At 40.4% G+C, this 21,093-nt stretch overlaps 1 protein-coding gene across 5 annotated transcripts in view; it reads left to right on the plus strand.

Moving 5' to 3' along the window:
• The first annotated feature begins 2,832 nt into the window (after positions 1-2,832).
• The window catches only part of LOC112640744 (calcium-binding mitochondrial carrier protein SCaMC-1-like), a 49,603-nt gene continuing 31,342 nt past the window's right edge, over positions 2,833-21,093 (plus strand). For 4 of the 5 annotated variants that reach the window (XM_025417446.3, XM_025417442.3, XM_025417445.3 and 1 more), the window contains exon 1: positions 2,833-3,122. In XM_025417446.3, coding sequence (XP_025273231.1) covers positions 2,871-3,122 — 252 coding nt within the window. In that variant the 5' untranslated portion in view covers positions 2,833-2,870. The remainder of the gene's footprint in view (positions 3,123-21,093) is intronic. The other variant, XM_025417444.3, reaches the window with a different exon arrangement.

The following is a 21,093-nucleotide window of genomic DNA, read 5'->3' on the forward strand; positions in this document are numbered from 1 at the left end:
TAAAGAATACTTATGTATGGGAAAATATTCTACAATATTTAGACAATAATAGCTAGTTGCAAAACTTTTAAAATTCAACTTTGTGGAGGCATATTTATACCTAATAAAATGCACTCATTTTGTGTTCAGTGTGATGAATTTTGATAAAAGTATACACTTATGTATTTATGTAACTATTATCACATTCTGACTTCCATTCTTTCATCGGGATTGTGTGCATCGGGATTTCATTCCTTTTTATTGCTAAATAATATTCCTTTGCATGGATATACTACCTTTTTGTTATCCACTTACCTTCTCTGTTTTCTGAAGGTTTACTTCTAGTTTTTGGCCATTAAAAATAAAGCTGCTATAAACATTAGTCTTTTTCTTGGGCACATTTTTTTCATTTCATTAAAGTAAAAGCCTAGAGATAGAATTGCTAGTTTATGTTCAGTTTAAGAGAAAATACTAAACTGTTTTCTGATTATACTACCCTGCATTCCTACATCAGCAATATATTAGTTTCGGTTGTTCTATACTCTCAGCAACACCTGACATCGTTAGTATTTTAAATTTTATCCATTCTAGAGGCTATGCAGTGGTATCTCGTTGTGGTTTTGATTCACATTTCTGTATTGAGTAAAGATTTCAAGTAACATTTCATGTGCTTATTGGCGGTTGAGATATTTTCTTTTGTGAAATGTCTGTTCAGAATTTTTGCCCATTTAAAAAAATTGGGTTGTTTGTAACACTTTTTTTTTAAAGATTTATTTATTTATTTATGATAGACACAGAGAGAGAGAGGCAGAGACACAGGCAGAGGAACAAGCAGGCTCCATGCTGGGAGCCCGACGCGGGACTGGATCCCGTGAGTCCAGGATCGCGCCCTGGGCCAAAGGCAGGTGCTAAACCGCTGAGGCACCCAGGCATCCCCTGTAACACTTTTTAAGTGTTCTTTAGTATTGTGGATACAAGTCCTTTGTCAGAGATATGTACTAAAATATTTTCCTCTTAGACTTTGTCTTGCCTGTTTTTTTTTTATATAAAGATTTTATTTATTTGAGAGAGAGAAAGAGAGAGAGAGAGAGAGAGAGAGTAAGCACAAGCAGGGAAGGGGCAGAGGGAGAGGAAGAAGCTGACTCCCTGCTGAGGAGGAACCTGATGTGGGGCTCAATCCCAGGAGTTGGAGATCGTGACCTGAGCTGAAGGCAGATGCTTAACTGACTGAGCCACCCAGGCACCCCTGTCTTGCCTATTAATGTTTTCTCAAGTTTCACATTTTTTTCTTATGCATATCCTACTCTTCCAGTAGGATTTGTTGAAAAGACTATCTTTTCCCCATTGAATTACCCTGACATCATTGTTGAAAATCAATTGATCACATATGTGTAGGTTTATTTATCTAGTCTCTGAAACTTATTATTTTTCAAAATGGTTTTAGCTACTCAACATCTTTTGCATTCCTATATAAATGCAATTAATTAATTAGTTAATTAACCAATTAATTTTTAGCGCAAGAGAGTGCATGTGCACCTGAGTGGGAGCAGGAAGGGGCAGAAGGAGAGAGAGAATCTTAGGCATGTGGCCTGATGTGGGGATGTGAAGCTCAATCTCATGACCTGAGCTAAAATCAAGAGTTGGACACTTAACTGACTGAACCACCCAGGCGCCCCTCCATTATAGAATCAGCTTGTCAGTTTGTACGGAAAAGCCTGCTGGGGCTTAGATTGGGATTACACTGCATCTTTAGATCAAATTGGAGAGAACTGATTCTTAACAATATTGAGTTCCAATCTATGAAGATGAAAAAATAAATAAAATCTTACTGGTTTGGGACTGCCTTAGAATGTGCCACTGACTTTCAAAAGATGTGACCAGAGATTGAGGACACAAAGCTTCAGTGCCACAAATCCCAGAACTAGGTTTGACATGATCCTTTGGCCCTGTCTACTACAATGCTCCAGCGCCTCAATTTTAGGTCTCCGGCTCCCCGGTGGGAGCCTGTAAACGAGGCTGAGGCCTGCAGCACCGTGTCGTGTCCTGCAAGACAAGTGTGCTCAGCGATATCTAAACAGGACCGGCACTCAGGACCAGGACCATAAAGTGTCCTTCGCGTCTTGTGCAAGGGAGTTCTGTCGGGGGAGTGGAGGCCTTGGTGAGGCCGCAGGGGATCTAGGAGACTGGGAGGCGAGGCGGGGTGCGGGCGCCCGGACACATCCCGAAGGTCCCCTGCAAGCGCCTCCGAGCGAGGGCGGAGGCCCCGGGAGGGGAGGAGGGGGCGCCGCCGCGGGAGGCTCCAGTCTGCCCCGGCCGCTCACCAGCCGCCGCCAGCCGCTCCGCGCCCGGAGACCCCGGGGGCTCTTCCGCGCCGGCCCAGCGCAGGTGGGCCCGGGAGCGAGCGCAGGTGGCCAGGGAGCGAGCGCAGGTGGGGCCGGGAGCGAGCGCAGGTGGGGCCGGGAGCGAGCGCAGGTGGGCCCGGGAGCGAGGGCCGGTGGGGCCGGGAGCGAGCGCAGGTGGGGCGGGAGCGTCCGCGGTGCGGGCACCGCCGCCTCTGGCGCCTCGGCTTCCTGCTGCGGGGCGCGGCGCCCGTCGCGAGGCGGGGGCCCGGCTGGCACGAGGCGGGCCTTCCGAGGGCCTCCGGGGGGCGCCCGTGCCCAGCGCGCGGGTCAGCTCGCCCCAGGCCCTGTCGGGCCGTTGCGTCGGCCGCCCGGGCGCGCGAACCGCCTGCCTCCAGCAGCCCCGCTAGGCGGCGGGGCGGGGGCGGGGCCTGGGGGCGGGGCCTGGGGGCTGGGCGGGGCCTGAGAGGGCCCGGGGCGGGGGGCTGGGCGGGGCCGGGCCGGGGCGGGGCCGGGCCGGGGCGGGGCTGGACCCCGCGGGCCGGCCGGACCATGCTGCGCTGGCTGCGGGGCTTCGTGCTGCCCACGGTGGCCTGCCAGGAGGACGAGGACTCCTTCGGCTACAAGATCCTCTTCCAAAACCTGGACCGCGACGGGGACGGCTTGGTGGACATTGTCGAGCTCCAGGAGGGGCTGAGAAACTGGAGCTCCTCGTTCGGTGTGAACTCTGGGGCTGTGAGTGACCGAGGGGCGCGCCCGGGAGCGTGGGGAGCTGTGCCGAGAAGTCGTTCCAAGAACCGCCTTGTAAGCGTGGCGATCTCTTCTGAGAGGCCGCAAAGGACAGCAGTGCACCCCAGCGAAACACGTTCTCAGCCTCCTTGTTTTTTTTTTTTTTTTTAACATTTTATTTATTCATGAGAGACACGCAGAGAGAGGCAGGGACACAGAGGGGGAGGCAGGCCCCCTGCGGGAGCCCCGCATCCCAGGACCGGGGGTCACGACCTGAGCCAAAGGCAGCCACCCAGGCCTCCCATCCTGCCTTCTTAAAACAGTCACTTTCCACAACGACCAGAGCCTTCTCCTCGGCTCTTTGGGAGACGCTGAGTGGGTTTCTGGAGACTCGCCATCTACTGAACCCGCTCAGAATTTCAGGGGCCATGTCAGTTGGCCTTTGTGAACTCCTGAGCCCTTTTCGCGGGATGTTCGCGGCCTGGGTTCCTGCGTCAGGGTCTTGTACAGAAGACAGGCACACAGGGATCCTCAGATGCTCTTTCTGACCCGGACACCAAGGTCTAAGGGGAATCAGACCTGACTGACTGACTGACTTAGTGCTTTATGTAAATTGGGGATGTCTTCCTTCTCTGGACCAGTCTTGGCTTGATTATTTAAGAACTGTTAGGTGAAAGTTTCAAGATATCAAGAAAAGCAATTATTCTATTTCCCCTCTGTCAGTGCCGGACAGTCCTCAGGTCATCCCACTTGGTTCAGCTCTCTACTGGCCAGTCGTGTACAGTTAGGAATCCGCAATGTTCCCAGGGCTCAGGAAATTCCTGTATGTGGTAGGACTAGTGGAACTTCTACTTATTATACAGCCCCTTGCTCTATAGTAAGATCTTCGGCCCAACGTGATGTAATGTGTGACCTTATGTCAAAAGACCACATACTCTTTAGCTACTGGATTGTCCTGCTGGCTGAGGCCCTGCAGGCAATGCGGCAGACACATACCTAAGATATATGTCAAGATGAAACACTGCACCTTTCAGGGTGGGATAGTTTCAGAGTCATTAACTTGCTGCTCAGTGGCTGGTGGGTTTCCTGAAGGGATGATGTCATGTCGGTGGCCCAGTATTAGTCTCTGATGCTACTAAGTTGGGCATTTGGCAGCAGCAGCAGCTCTATTAGGTCTGGGGAGCGGGAGTCCAGGCTGTTTGGCCACTCCATATGACAGCACTGCGTAAGTCCGGGTGTTCATGGTGTCCACCGAGAGAGCCTGGCTGACTTCATCTGGCTGGGTCATTCCGTCTACTTGGTTGTTCCGTACCTCTGCCTTGGTAGTAACTATACAACGTAAACCTATTTTTGCTTGGTGTCCACTCCCATAGATCCCCCTTTGTACGTATCCCCCATACCTCTTTGTCTCTGATTTCTAGTCTTTTTTGCTTCCAGGCTACTGGCCATGTGACCAAGCATTACTACTGGCCATGAGCCTATCTACATTGTTATCCCTTGCCACTTCTCTTTTTACATAAAGCAAATATTCAGGTGCAGTAATTGAAATTCTTTTCACTGAGTAGATTTCCTCTCACTGCTACCTTTCAGGATTATTCCTGAGTAGTGCCAAGCAGTGCCTAACGGACCTTTTGCAGTTTGCACTCACATACTAAGAAATGTGTCCATGAATCAAGCTCATCCCATTTAGTCCTGGTCAGCTGGTCATATTGAATCTCCATGTAGTTATAGGTGTGAGTTTGGGGAGAGATAATGGTCTAACAGTGATGGGGTGTGGAACTTTGCTTGGCTCTTTGTGTGTGGGGCTTGCTTGTGCTCAGATTCCGCTTGTGCTTGATCTCAGATATACTGTTCCATCATATGGTTTGCTGCTGCAATCACCAAAACTTATAACTTGGTGGGTTTGCCTAACTCAAGATAGGCAATCCGGCTGTATGTCGTTTGATGTCCTAGGTTTCAGCACTCTGTTTCTTTCACGGCCCCCTAGCATACCAGGAACTGCCACAGTTTTCTGCAGTAGATTCTCCTTTTGAGAGAATTTGCTATAAACCCCACATCACATCTTTTCTGCCTTTGGTACTTGCAATACCACAGAATCTACTGGGTCAGGTGGCCCAAGAGGCAGGGCTGCTTGCTACATGACTTGGATCTGCTGAAGAGCTCTTTCCAACTATGTCCCTATTGAAAGGTGTTAACATTTCTTGTTCCTCAGAAATGGGTCACAAAAGTTTTCTTAATTTTGAAATATTTTACTTCCAGAACTTGAAGAGGCCTCTTTCAGGTATGTGTTTCCTTCCTAGATGGGTATGAGATACAACCATTTGCCCTTTATTTTCAGTGGTGGTAGGGATATGTCCTGACACCCTTCAGACTACTGGTCCTGGAAATTAATTAATTCATGTGGTAGATCCCTGAATCCTCATGGACTCTATTATCTCCCACCTTCTGGAATACATGTATTTTTACCAATGCTTCCAACCTATTGCTACTTTTTTAAAATAAGAGAATTATTATTATTTTTTAAAGATTCACTTATTTATTTTTAGAGGAAGAGAGAGTGTGTGGGGGTGAGGAGCAGAGGGAGAGAGAGTCCCAAGCAGTCCTTCCACTCAGCTCGGAGCCCAGTGCGGGGCTTGATCTTGGGATCCCAAGATCACAACCTGAGCGGAAAGCAAGAGTTGGACACTGAACTGATTCACCCCTCATCACCACCCCCAATTGCTATTTCTTGTTCATCTAGTCAAACTAATGTGATGTTACCAATATAGTGAATGTGTAGATGGACCAGGTCCCTCTGTGACAGAGGGCAGGAGATTTAAACATATATTATTGCCTACGCCATGGGAATGCCAACTGCTTCTGGTTCTCCTTCTTAGTAAATGGAAAACAGTGCATTCATCAGATCAGTGTCCCTGAGGCTGTGTTAATCTGCTCTTGTAAAGATACCACATCTGGATCCAAAGCCTGCAATTGACTCCTCTGCTGCTTGGTTGAGTTTGAATTAGTCCGCTGTCATCCTCCACTGTGATCCACCTAGGTTTTGTAGGACTCGGCATAGTGAATTAGACGATGGACACTTCCACTTTTGAATTCTTTAGTGAGTCTATTAAGTACCAATCTGTGCTATTTATTTTGGGATGTGATTTTTCTCCAATTATTTTGTTGTGGTAAAATACATATAACATAGGGCGCCTGGGTAGCTCCATTGCTGAGCGTCTGCCTTTTGTTCAGGTTGTGATTCCAGGGTCCTGGGATCAAGTCCCACAACAGGCTCCCCGCAGGGAGCCTGCTTCTCCCTTTGCCTATGTCTCTGCCCCTCTCTGTCTCTCATGAGTAAATAAAATCTTTTAAAAATGCATATAACATAATATTTATCCTCATAATCATTTTTAAGTATAGAGTTCATTGGTATTAAACAGATTCATAATGTCGTGCAAGCATCTGTCTCCATAACCCTTTTCATCTGGTGAAATGAAAATTTTATGCCCATTAAAAAATAACTTCTCATTCCTCCCTCCCTATAGCCCTTGGCAACCATCTTTCTACTCTCTGTGTCTATGATTTTGACTAAGTACTTCATGTAAGTGAAATCATATAGTATCTGTCTTTTTGTGATTAGCTTATTTCACTTGGTGTCATATCCTCAGAGTTCATCCATGTTGTAGAAGACATGAGAATCTTTACTTTTTAAGCATGAATAACATTCCATTGTATATTTATATCACAGTTTTGGTGCTGTATTATTGCCAATGCATTGATGGCCTACAGTAACATCTATCCAATTCCATAGTACTTGTAATTGGTATTTCTCCTGAATTTATCAAAAGCTGAGGTCATCAGCCAATGCATTCTCTTCCTATAACAGTTCACCGTCTACCCCCCATGATGGCGTATCATGTGGAGTCTGCTTCCTAAGACCATTTCTGGTGCCAGCTGTCAGTGTTGTGTCCCATGATAGCTGCCTGTGATACTCAGATTCATGTGCAAAAAGTTTACTGAGGAATACTTCTAGGGCTAATACCTGTGAGAGCTGGAGTGTGAGTGAGTAAGAGTGCTTGGTTTGGGTATTTGAGGTCCCTTAGAAACAGCTAGGTGGATACAGCAAGTAGCAGTCGTGTAAATCTTGGAGAGATGTCAGGTTAGAGACGTACATTGTCAACATTATATATTTAAAGCTTTTTGTTGGGCGAGGTTCCCTAGGTAGAGGGCATATAAGACCTGCTCTGGAGACTGAGTCCTGGACCATTGCAACAGTTTGAGGTCAGGAACAGGAAGAGCCAACATAGGAGACAGAAGAGAAGTAGTTAATGATGTGGAAGGGAGGTCAGGAGAGTATTGGGAAAAAATGTGGGTGCAGTATTTCCAGGAGAGTTATTATATGGAACTGAGAGGTCTGTTGAGACATCTTGTAAGATGAAGACTGAATTTAACTGTGGGGTTGTCAAGGTGAGGGAAGTGTCTAACCTTGAGTAATTTCATGTATGTGTGTACCTTGTTTGCTGGTTGTGTCTCTGAGGAAAGTGAGAGGGCTAGGATCCTGAATTGCTGGCTGCCTGACCACCTTCCTGTGCTAGTGATACGCTAGTGAAAAGTGATGGTGGGTGTACAACACAGAGGATGCTCTGAGCTGGAGTTTTGGTCTGGCTCTGCATTTGATTCCTGTCTGTGATGAGGGAAGTGGTGCTGGGCTACAGGTGGGCCTTGGTCTTCTTGCCTTCCAAACACAATCCAGGCTAGTGGGTCTCCAAACTTGAATACATAGAAAGGAAAACTATTCTTGTATTCCCAAGGATTGAGTGAAATCATTTTTATCATGTTATTTAGATATATCTTTAAATAAAAAAAGCATAAAATATACAAGTTTATAGAGCTTGTATACAAGCTCTATACATAAAATATACAAGCTTATAGCTCTTTTATAATCATAAATCCTAACAGATATACAAATGAAACACAAACAAGACTATAAAAACCACTGAAATTCTAATTAATAACATTTATTTAATGGGACAACTAATAGCATTAGGCTGGAACTAAGTTTCTACTCTCTTATGAATATTCTACTGATTGGTAAATTTGTTTGAGTTAAGCATCCTGAAATTGTCACATGTTTGATGTTTGCTTATTTCTCCCCCACTTTCTTTTTTTTTTTTTTTTTGTTTGAATATTGTGAGAACTGTCATTCATGTAGCAGGCTCTGATTTCACTGGATTTTACTTGGCAAAGAATGCGTTATTGCCTATGAGGTGAACCTCTGTTCTCCTTTTCATCAGCCCTCAACAAAGTGGTATTACTTGAAAGTAGCTGGTGTGTGAACTCAAATACACAGGGGCAATGAAATCAATATTAGGCCTACTTATAAGGTGGCTATCTGGTTGTTAGTGCTATTGGTCTTCAGATTACCTTCAAAAGGAAAACACAAAATTAGCACATTTCCATAGAAAACACTCAGACCCCGAGCAGTTTGTTGATTTCAGGCTGAGAAATACCCAGATTGTGAGCAAATTTAAGTTGTTAGTGCCTTCTTTTCCCCTGGGCTCCACCCTGTTTCCCACCTCTCCTTAGAAGGGCCTAGAAAACCATCATAGAGCTTACTATGCAGAAAGAAATGCACAAGTCTTAGAATTCTCATTATAATCTTTTTACTCCATCCAGTAAAACTCCCCTGTTTTAGGACCGGGCCTCATTATTTTTGATCTGCTATCAGTGCTCTTATTCCTTTAGGAAGGAGAGGAAAGTAGCAGGAAGACAGCTTTCCTTCTCTCACTACCACCCAAACCTTTCTGTGATTTCTGGAACTTTTGTTCTGTGGTTAAATAACCTCTCTCAGCACACAACCTCTTTGCAGAGCTTTGCCTTCCCCTGCTGTTCTGAAGTGAAGCAGCTCTCCTCTGAAGAGTCCTCCTGTAGCCCTCTCAGGATTGGAGTCCCTCCTCCCCTCTCTCCTCTCTCCCCTCTAGCCACCTGCTTCATGGAAGCTCATGCCACCTGCCATCTGATCTGACCATTTTATTCTTTGCTGCTCACTGACCTTCTACATAAACTTTTTTGTCACTGAAGACTCAGCACCTGCTAACAGTCTTCATCTCCACTGCAGTTGAAGTCAGTTGGTAGAAAATCCCACCTGACGATTCTGATAAAAAAGTGTTTCAAAGGTTCCAAGGAGAAGAAAACATTTTTCTGATTACCTTACTCCTAATAATCTCTATGACCATTTAAACTCCATGGCGTACACAGTATAGCATCTTAGGAATACCTGCTTTCCAAAGGAAAAAAAAATACATACCTTGGAGTTTCATTAAACAAACACTAGAATAGAAAATTGTGAATTGCTTTGGAAGACTTGTTCAGCAAAGGGAATAGAAGAGGAATAAGTGAAGTTGGTAGACAAGGACTAAAAATTTCAGGAAAATGAACAAATGAATAGAAGTTTTTCTTTCTTTTATTTGAGAGACATAAAGTGTGTGCATGTGTAGGGGGAGGGGCAGAGAGAAGAGGAAGAGAATCTTCTTTAAAAAAAAAAAAAAGATTTATTTATTTTCAGAAACTGAGAGAGGAGACATGAGCAGGAAGGGCAGAGGTGAGGGAGAGGGGATTCCAAGCAGACTCCGTGCTGAGTATGAGCCCAATGGGTTCAATCTCACAACCCTGAGATGACAATGTGAGTCAAAACCAAGATGCTTAACCCACTCTGCCATCCAGGCACCCTAAAAGGACGAAAGAGAATCTTAAGCGGGATTCATGCTTACCACGGAGCCCGAGGCAGAGCTTCATCTTACAACCCTGAGATCATGACCTGAGTGGAAATCAGGAGTCAGTCACTCAACTGACTGAGACACTCAGGCACCCCTGGAAGAGGTCTTTCAATCTTATATAGTATTATTTTCATACATTTATAAAATATGGAAAAATTTAGGGAGAAACTTTAAAATTTGGCTGTGATACCCTAGGATTTATTATTTAATTAAAAATTTGAGAGCTTTATAATGATAAATAATGGTAATTTTGCCAATTTGTATTCATGTATTTCTAGATATTTCAGATTTCTAGTAAGTTTGCCAATATTAAAGCAAAGGAAAAATCTAGTTGAAATGTGTTTCACTTATCAGTGAATAGATGTTATGCTATATGATGATAAATAAGAGAGTGCTTCAGATCTTTAAAATTAATTTTAGTATTATATAGGGTGAGAAATCAATGAAAGACATTATAACTACCCTCCATCACCTCTTAAAGGTATAAAGACTTAGTTATCCTCTTACAATATGAACAAACAAAACATCATTTCAACAACTTTCCTGCAACACAAAAAATGTGTACAATTTCTTGTTTTTGTTTGTTTTCCTTAGAATAAAATTCTAGGTGAGTAACTTCAAGCTCAAAAGGTATGAATAAGGATCTTAGTACATACTGCAAAATTAGATTGTACTCATTTATTGCCATGTACAAGAGTGCTTTTTCCTACACCCTCACCAACAGTAGGTAATTTAAAAAAATTATTACCAATTCAATATGACACCTAGCATATTAATAATTTCAAATGAGAGGGATGCCTGGGTGGCTCAGCGGTTGAGCACCTGCCTTCCGCCCAGGGTGTGATCCTGGAGTCCTGGGATTGAGTCCCACATGGGGCTCCCTGCATGGAGTCTGCTTCTCCCTCTGCCCGTGTCTCTGCCTCTCTCTCGGTGTGTCTCTCATGAATAAATAAATACAATCTTAAAAAAATAATTTCAAATGATAAATTATTTCATCATGCCATCTGGTCTTAATACAGAGGTTACTTTTTTAAAATTCATAATGTTTTTGGACCTATTTTTCCTTTTTTTTTTTAAAAAAAAGATTTATTTACATATTTTACAGAGAGAGAGAGAGAGAGAGAGAGAGAGAATGAATGGGAGGTGCAGAGAGAGAGGGAGAGAGAATCTGTGCCACGTGCAGAATCTGACGCAGGGCTTGATCTCACAACCCTGAGACTGCGGCCCCAGCTGAAACCAAGAGCTGGATGCCCAACCAATTGTGCCATAAAGGCGCCCCTCCTTTCCTTTTATATATAGTCAAATATGTCAGTCTTTTGTTTTTGGTTTCTTTTGTCTGAGTTTGATTCTAAATGGTTAATATAATGTGAATAGTAATTTTTAATCTTCCTGTGTATTTTTTATTCCTTAGCGATTTGTATCCAATTTCTACCTGCATAGGTTGTTAGGTTCGGGTATGGAAATCATATTTAAGCCAGCAAACGTAAAAAAAGGTTTACTTTCATTAACAATGCAAATTGAAACAAAGATAAATTTTCTTTCCTTCCTCTTTCCCTTCTTTTCTTTTTTCCTTTCCTCCTTGTCAGTTAAGATTGGCAAACATTGGAAAAGTTTGATGATATTTGGTATTTTTCATAATTTGGGAAAGCAAGCACACTATGATATTTTTGATGAGAATATAAATTGACATTCCTTTTTAAAAATTATTTATTTTAGTATAATTGACATACTAATGTTATATCAATGTCAGGTGTGTAACACAGTGATCAAACTTTCCTATATGTCATACTGTACTTACCACAAATGTAGCTACCATCTGTCACCATACAACTCTATTACAATGCTATTTCTGTGATTACTCATTTCATCACTAGAAGTCTTTAATCTCTCACACTTCTCCACCCATTTTGTCCATCTTCCTACCTCTGTCCCCTATGATGACCATGAGCTTGTTCTCTGTATTTGTAGGTCTGATTATGCTTTTTGTTTATTTGTTGGTTTTGCTTTTTAGATTCCACATATAATTGGAATCGAGTGGTATTTGTCTTTCTTTGTCTGACTTACTTCCTTTTTCATAATACCCTCTAGGTTCAGCTGTGTTGTTGCAGATGGATCTTGTCCTTTTTTATGGCTGAATAATGTTGTATATATCTGCCATATTTTCTTTACCTATTCATCTATCAGTAGACACTTTGTATCTTGGCTATTGTAAATAATACTGCAATAAACATAGAGGTATATAAATCTTTTCAAATTAGTGTTTTTATTTTTTTGGGGGGGGGGCAAATACCCAATAGTTGAATTATTGGATCATACAGTATTTCTGTTTTTAATTTCTGAGGAACCTCTCTCCTGTTTTCCACAGTGGCTGCAACCAATATACATTTCTACTAATAGTGCATAAAGGCTCCTTTTTCATTACATCCTTTCCATAACTTGTTATTTCTTGTCTTTTTTGATTCTAGCCAGTCTGACAGGTGTGAAGTTTTGATTTACATTTCCATGAGAATTAATGATGTTGAACATATTTTCATGCATCTGTTGGCATCTCTGTGTCTTCTTTGGGAAAATGTCTATTCAGTTCCTCTGCCCGTTTTTTAATCAGATTATTATTTTTTTGGCATTGAGTTGTATTAGTTTTTTATATGTTTTGGACATTAACTCCTTATGGGATATATCATTTGCCAATATCTTCTCCCATTCAGTAGGTTTCCTTTTTGTTTTGTTGATGGTTTCCATTGTTGTACAAAAGCTTTTTATTTTGGTGTAGTCCCAATAGTTTATTTTCCTTGCATCTGAAGCTATATCTAGAAAAATATTGCTATAGTTAGTATCAGAGAAGTTACTGCCTATGTTCTTTTGTAGGAGTTTTATAGTTTCAGGTCTTTAATCTATTTTGAGTTTGTTTTTGTGTATGGTGTAAAAAAGGGGCCAACTTTCATTCTTTGCATGTAGCTGTCCCATTTTCCTAGGACCATTTATCAAAGAGATTATCTTTCCTTGATGGTACATTCGTGCCCCTTTTTGGTAGAAAATTGACCATATAAACGTGGGTTTATTTCTGGACTCTATTCTGTTCCATTGATCTATGTGTCTATTTTTTTTTTCCAGTACCATCCTGTTTTGATTACTGCAGCTTTGTAGTGGATCTTGAAATCTGGAATTGTGATACCTCCAGCTTTGTTCTTCTTTCTCAAGATTGCTTTGGCTATTTTGGGTCTTTTGTGGTTCCACAGAAACTTTAGGATTATTTGTTCTGGTTCTGTGAAAATACTGTTGTTATTTTGGTAGGGATTACATTGAGTCTGTAGATTGCTTTGGGTAATATGGATATTTTAACAATATTAATTTTAACAATCCATGAACATGGAATGTCTTTTAATTCGTTCATGTTGACTTCAATTTCTTTCATCATTTTCCCCCCTTTATCATTGTTTTATAGTTTTCAGAGTACAGGTCTTATACCTCCTTAGTTAATTCTATTCCTAGGTATTTTATTCTTTATTGGTCTACTGTAAGTGGATAAATGGTATTGTTTTCTTAATTTGTCTTTCTGCTATTTCATTATTAGTGTATAGAAAGCAGTCAATTTGAAGAGACCTTTCCACTAAAAGCATCTAGATCAGTTTAAGATCTCCATCTTTGAGCAGACATGTAGGGTGGCCAAAGAAATGGATTAAAAATGGTAGGTGAAGTGGGGTGCCTGGGTAGCTTAATCAGCTAAGTGTCCGACTCTTGATTTCGGCTCAGGTCATGATTTCAAGGTTGTGAGATCGAGCCCTGCATTGGGCTCTATGCTGGATGTGGACCCTCTTTAAGATTTTTTCTCCCTCTGCCCCTCCCTCTGCCCTCACTCTCTCTCTCAAATAAAATAAATGTTAAAAAAAATTCATTGTCTGATGCTTCATTTGCTTATCCCTTAGCAGTACCAGCCATTAGATGAAAGTATCTGGCAGAGATTTTTTTTATAAAACAGAGGCCATGCCAAGTTTGGGTAGAAAAACAACACACCACCGCGTCACACCAACAGTCAGGACTTCCTGCCCCTGAATTTTAACAGCCATCAATCTGGTCAGGAGATGCACATTCAAGTCAGTCAAAAAGATCAAATGGATACATGCTGATTAAGAATACATTTCCTGGGGGCACCTGATTGGTTCAATCAGTTAAATGTCTGCCTTCAGCTCATGTCATGCCTTTGATCCCTGGGGTCTTGGGATGGAGCTCCTCATCGAGCTCCCTGCTCAGTGGGGAGCCTGCTTCTCCCTCTCCCTGCCGCTCCCCTTGCTTGTGCGCACTGGCGCTCTCCCTCTGTCAAATGGATAAATAAAATCTTTAAAAATATATGTTTCCTGGTGCTTGCTGCGGCAGCACATGAACTAAAATTGGAAAGAATATGTTTCCTGAAATCTTGCTAGGAAGGCAACTTAAGTGAAACTGGTTCTGATAGAAAGCATGCAAGAGAGTTAAGTGCAAGGTGGAATTTTTTTTTCTTTACAGAACAGAAAATTGACTGAAAGAGCTGTGTCTTCTCATTTTTTGTACCCTAAGAAGAGTACACATATCACCTCTTCTGGAATCTAACACACTGGCTTCATTTTCAAAATGAATCATTTTATTTCCCTCAAATGCAACCATATATTTTAAATGTTAAGCATGTGATAGGTACATGATTTCTTCAGTAACCCCAGGACTTCTACAAGCTACTCTGGAGCTTACAGCCAAATAGTCCAGGGAGTCAAATACTAAAGGTTTCTTCACAGTCATACCTTCCTTTGATATTTGGGTTATTGAACACAGACTCACTGGATAACTTGTCTTTAGTATTGTCCATTTCTGTTTCTTAAAGTGTGAGCTGTATTTTTTCTTCCTTTTGTTTTCATTTTATTTTATTTTACTTCACTTTACTTCATTTTGTTTTATTTTCAACACGATAAGTGTACTCTTTAATCCTCATCTCCCCACCCACCTCCCTTTGATAACCATCAATTTGTTCTCTATAGTTAAGAGTTTGTTTCTTGGTTTCTCTCTCTCTCTTTTCTCTTGGCTCATTTTTTGTTTCTTAAATTCCACATGAGTGAAATTATATGGTATTTGTCTTTCTCTGACATATTTCACTTAGCATTATACTCTCTAACTCCATCCATGCCATTACAAATGGCATGATTTCATTCTTTTTTTCCCACAAACTAAAGTTATTTTTAGTAGTGTGAGATACGTAAATTGTTCACTTCATTCTGAGCATGATCAATTAATTCATACTCTGAATGGATACAGAGCAGGATATTATGAGATTCCTTGTCTCTCATGGAGCTATGATTTGTACTTTCCTGACAAGTTTATTTAAAAAATGATTGGATAATTTCATCCTATATTTAAGCATTATTCGAGGTAATGAATCAATCTTTACAAGATACTTAGGGTACTGGAGAACTTGTCTTCAGAAGATGACAAAATTCACTTATAAGTGGCTTTATCCAGCACAGTGCCCTTGAAGGGACTAATCCCTACTCACGTGTAGAGGGTTTTTTTTTTCTCTTTTTTAAATAATTCTTTTAAAAAGAATTGTAATTGATCATCCAATGTTACATTTCAAATCACACAAGTAATTGTAACTATAGAAGGACCATATCTTCATTCTTTAACTTTTTGTTTGCTGGTTTCTTTTGTTTTTAAACAAATTTTTATTTGTTTAATTTTATTTATTTACTTGCAGGTGGAGGAGGGGGGAGGAGCAGAAGGAAAGGGAGAGAATATCAAGCAGAATCCCTGCTGAGTGGAGAGCACCATGGGGGGGCATAATCTCATGAACCTGAGATCATGACCTGAGCTGAAATCAAGAGTTGGATGCTTAACCTGCTGAGCCACCCAGGTGCCCCTGTTTTTTTTTTTTTTTTTTTAAGTTTTTATTTAAATTCCAGTTAGTTAACATGCACTATAAAACTATTTTCAGGTGTACAATATAGTGAATCAACAATTCCATACATCACCTGGTGCTCATCACAAGTGCATTCCTTAAACCCATTCCCACTCCTCCTCTCACTACCATTCCCTGTCTCCCCCCACCCCCTTCCCAACCTTACCATCAGTTTGTTCTCTAGAGTTAAGATTCTGTTTCTTGGTTTGCGTCTTTCTCTTTTTTTTCTCTCTGCTCATTTGTTTCTTAAATTCCACATTTGAGTAAAATCATATAATGTATCTTTCTCTTATTTTGCTTAGCATAATACTTTATAGCTCCACCCATGTCATTGCAAATGACAAGATTTCTTTCTTTTTTGTGGCTGAATAATATTCTAATATATATATATATATCACATTTTCTTTATCAATTAATGTATTGCTGGATAATTGGGCAGGTTCCATAATTTGGATATTTTAAATAATGCTGCAATAAGTATAGGGATGCATGTATCCCTTTGAATTAGTATTTTTGTATTCTTTGGGTAAATGGCCAGTAATGTGATTCCTGGATTGTAAGGTGGTTCTATTTTTAAGGAACCTCCATACTGTTTCACACAGTGGCTGCACCAGTTTTCATTCCCACCAAGGAATGTTTCTCTGATGAGTGATGTTGAGCATCTTTTCATGTGTCTGGTTGCCATTGTATGTCTTCTTTGGAGAAATGTCTATTCATGTCTTCTGCCCATGTCTTAACTGGATTATTTGTGTGTGTTGATTTTGATTAGTTCTTTATAAATTCTAGATACTAGCTCTTTATCTGCTATGTCATTTGCAAATAACTTCTCCCATTCTATCAGTTGCCTTTTAGTTTTGTTGGCTGTTTCCTTCACTGTACAGAAGCTTTTTATCTTAATGAGGGCCCAATAGTTCATTCTTACTTTTGTTTCCCTTGCCTCTGAAGACTTGTCTAGTAAGAAGTTGTTCTGGACAAGGTCAAACTAGCTGTTTTCTCCTCTAGGATTTTGGTGGTTTCCTGTCTTACATTTAGGTCTGTCATCCATTTTGAACTTGCTTTTGTGTATGGTGTAAGAAAGTGGTCTAGTTTCATTCTTCTGCATATTGCTGTCCAGTTTTCCCAACACCATTTATTGAAAAGACTGTCTTTTGTCCCCATTGGATATTCTTACCTGATTTTTTGAAGATTAGTTGACCATACAGCAGTGGGTCCATTCCTGGATTCTCTATTCTGTTCCATTGATCTGTATATTTGTATTTGTGCCAGTACCATGCTGTATTGATGATTACAGCTTGAAGTCTGGAACTGTGATGCTTCCCTCTTTGCGTTCCTTTTTCAACGTTACTTTGGCTATTTGGCTATTTTAGGATTCTTTGTTCTAGCTCTGTGAAAAATGCTGCTGTTATATTGATAGGGATAGAATTGAATGTGTGAATGTGTACTTTGGGTAGTATGGACATTTAAAAAATATTTGTTCTTTCAATCCATGAGCATGAAATGTTTTTCTGTTTCTTTGTGTCTTCCTCAGTTTCTTTCATAAGTGTTCAATGGTTTTCACCTTACAGATCTTTTACCTCTTTAGTTAGGTTTATTCCTAGGTATCTTATGGTTTTTGGTGTAATTATAAATGGGATTCGTTCCTTGATTTCTCTTTCTGCTGCTTCATTATTTGTGTATAGAAATGCAATAGATTTCTGTAGGTTGATTTTATTTCCTGCAACTTTGCTGAATTCATGTATCAGTTCTAGAAAATTTTTGGTGGAGTCTTTTGGGTTTTCTACATAAAGTATCATGTCATCTGTGAAGAGTGAAAGTTTGTCTTCTTCCTTTCGGATTTGGATACCTTTTTTTTCCTTTTTGTTGTCTGATTGCTGAGACTAGGACTTCCAGTACAATGTGGAACAACACTGTGAGAGTGGACATCCTTGTGTATTTTTGACCTTAGGGGAAAGCTGTCAGTTTTTCCTATTGAGAATGATATTAGATGTGGACCTTTTGTATGGCCTTTATGATGTTGAGCTATGTTCCTTCTATCCCTACTTTCTTGAGGGTTTTTATCAAGGAAAGATGCTGTATTTTGCCAAATGCTTTTTCTGCATCTATTAAGAAGATTATGAGGTTCATACCCTTTATTAATGTAGTGTATCACACTGATTGATTTGCAGATGTTGAACTACCCCTGCATCCCAGGAATAAATGTACTGTTGGAGTTTATTAGCTAGTATCTTAAGAATTTTTTCATCCATGTTCATCAGGGATATTGATCTGTAATTCTCCTTTTTAATGGGATCTTTGGTTTTGAAATCAAGGTAATGCTAGCCTCATAGAATGAGTTTGGAAGTTTCCCTTCCATTTCTGTTTTTTGGAACAGCTTCAGAAGAATAGGGAATAATTCCTCCTCCTCCTCCTCCTCCTCTTCTAAATTTTATTTATTTATTCATGAGAGATGCAGAGAGAGAGAGAGAGAGAGTCAGAGACATAGGCAGAGGGAGAAGCAGGCTACCTGTGGGGAGCCTAATGTGGGACTTGATCCTAGGACCCTGGGATCACGACCTGAGCTGAAGACAGATGCTCAACCACTGAGCCACCCAGGCGCCCCACTAATACTTCTTTAGATGTTTGGTAGAATTCTCCTGGGAAGCCATCTGGCCCTGGACTCTTGTTTGTTGGGAGATTTTTGATTAAATTTCTTTGCTGATTATGAGTCTGTTCAAATTTTCTATTTCTTCCTGTTTCAGTTTTAATAGTTTATAGATTTCTAGGAATTGATCCATTTCTTCCAGATTGGCATATAAATATTCTCTTATAACCGTTTGTATTTATGTGGTGTTGATTGTGATTGTTCCTCTTTCATTTGTGGTTTTATTTATTTGTTTTCTTTCTCTTTTCTTTTTGATAAGTCTGGCTAGGGGTCTATCAATTTGGTTAATTATTTCAAAGAACCAGCTCCTGCTTTCTTTGATCTGGTCTATTTTTTAAAAATTTCTATATCATTTATATCTGCTCTAATCTCAATTATTTCCCTTCTGCTGGTTTTAGGCTTTATTTGCTGTTCTTTTCCTGACTCGTTTAGATGGAAGATTAGGTATTTGAGACTTTCCTTGTTTCTTAAGGAAGGCCTGTATAGCCATATAATTCTGTCTTATGACCACTTTTGCTGTGTCTCAAAGTTTAGACTGCCATGTTTTCATTTTCATTTGCTTCTGTGTATTTTTTCATTTCTTCTTTAATTTTCTGGTTAACCTATTCATTCTTTGGGATGATAGGTGGGAAGTTCTTTAACCTCCATTTATTTGTGGTCTTTCCAAATTTGTTCTTGTGATTGACTTCAAGTTTCATGGTGCTGTGGTCTGAAAACATGCATGGTATGATCTTAGTCTTTTTGTACTAATTGAGGCCTGATTTGTCAGCCAGTGTGTGATCTATTCTGGAGAATGTTCCATGTGCACTTGAAAAGAATGTGTATTCTGCTGCTTTAGGTTGAAAGAAATGTTTTGAATATGTCTGTGAAATCCCTCTGGTCAGGCATGTCATTCAAAGCCATTGTTTCTTTGTTGATATTCTTAGGTCAACAGTTTAAATAATCTGTTGCTGTGAGTGGGGTGTTCAAATCTTTTATTACTATTATATAATTATCAATTATTTTCTTTAAGTTTGTTACTAATTTATTTATATATTTGTCTACTCCCAAGTTTGGGGCATAAATACTTATAATTGTTAGTTCTTATTGGATAGACCCCTTTAGTATGTTGTAGTGCCCTTCTTCATCTCTTACTACAGTCTTTGGCTTAAAATCTAGTTTGTTTGATATAAGTATGCCTATGCCAGCTTTCTTTTAATGTCCGTTAGCATGGTTCTCCATCCCCTCACTTTCAATCTGGGGGTGTCTTTGAGTATAAGATGAGTCTCTTATAAGCAGTATAGTCATGGTCTTTACCGTATGTCTTTTGATTGGAGAATTTAGATTTTAGAGTAATTATTGATAGATACGAATTTAGTGCCATTGTATTACCTATAAAGTTGCCCTTCCTGTAAATTGTTCCTTTGTAGTCTTTGTTTCAAAAGAAAGACAACAAAAGGTGTCTCTTCCCTGCTCATAGGGTTCCCTTTAACATTTTTTGCAGATCTGGTTTAGCGTTCATGAACTTGTTTAGTTTTTCCTTGCCTTAGGAAGTTTATTTCTCTGTCTATTCTGAATGACAGCCCTGCTGGATATAGTATTCTTTGCTGCCTATTTGTCCTATTCAGGACATTGAATATATCATGCCATTCTCTTCTGGCCAAGCAAATTTCTGTGGAAAGATCTACTGCTAACTTTATGTGTCTACCCTTATAGATTAAGGACCATTTGTCCCTAGCTGCTTTCAGAATTCTCTCTTCATCTTTGTATTTTGCAAGTCTTACTATAGTATGTCTTGTTGTTGACTTGTTTTTGTTGATTTTGAGAGGAGTTCTCTGTGCCTCTTGGACTTGAATGCCTGTATCCTTCCCCAGATTAGGGAATTTCTCAGCCATAATTTGTTCAAATAAACCTTCTGCTCCTTTTTTCCACTATTCTTCTTCTGGTACTCCTATGATACTGATATTATTGTGCCTTGTGGAATCGCTAAATTCCCTGTCTAAATTTATGATCTGATAATTTTCTTTCCCTCTTCTTTTTCAGCTTCATTATTTTCCATAGTTTTGTCTTCTGTATCACTTATTCGGTTCTCTGCTTTTTCCATCATCTTTCATTACTGTGATTAGATCCAGTCAGTTTTGCATCTCAGTTATATCATTTTTTATTTCAGCCTGACTAGTTTTTAGGTCTTTTATCTCTGCAGCCAGTGTTTCTCTGGTATCTTCTATGCTTCTTTCAAGCCCAGCTAGTATTTTTATGACTGTTGTTCTAAATTCTTGTTCAGATATATTGCTTATATCTGTTTTGAGTAAATCCCTGGTTGTGATTTCTTCTTGATCTTTCTTCTGGGGAGAATTCCTCTGTCTTGTCATTATGTCCAGGTTTCTGTCTTTCACATGTTATGAAAGCTTGTTGTGTTTTCTGCTCCTGAGAGTAATACTATATTAAGAAGGAGTCCTACACTGTCCAGGGCCTGGCACTTCAGGAAGTGTTTCTGGTATATGCTGTGTGCACTCTGCTATTGTGTTTTGGCTGCTTTCCCCCACAGGTCAGTCCTCTGCAGAGTTCCTCCTTGCTTACAGTGGGGAGTGTTTGGACTTTTAACTAAGTGTGCTTTGATTTAGTTTGTTAAGATATGCTTAAAAAGGACAGGGGGAGCCTGACCCAAGAAAAGAGAAAAAGAAAAGGAGCAACAAACGAACAGACAAACAAAAAAGTATAAGCTTGAGTCCAAAGAAAAAACAGGGAAAAAAA

The sequence above is a fragment of the Canis lupus genome, chromosome 6 (genome assembly GCF_003254725.2).
Source record: "Canis lupus dingo isolate Sandy chromosome 6, ASM325472v2, whole genome shotgun sequence".
In the NCBI taxonomy this organism is placed as follows: Eukaryota; Metazoa; Chordata; class Mammalia; order Carnivora; family Canidae; genus Canis; species Canis lupus.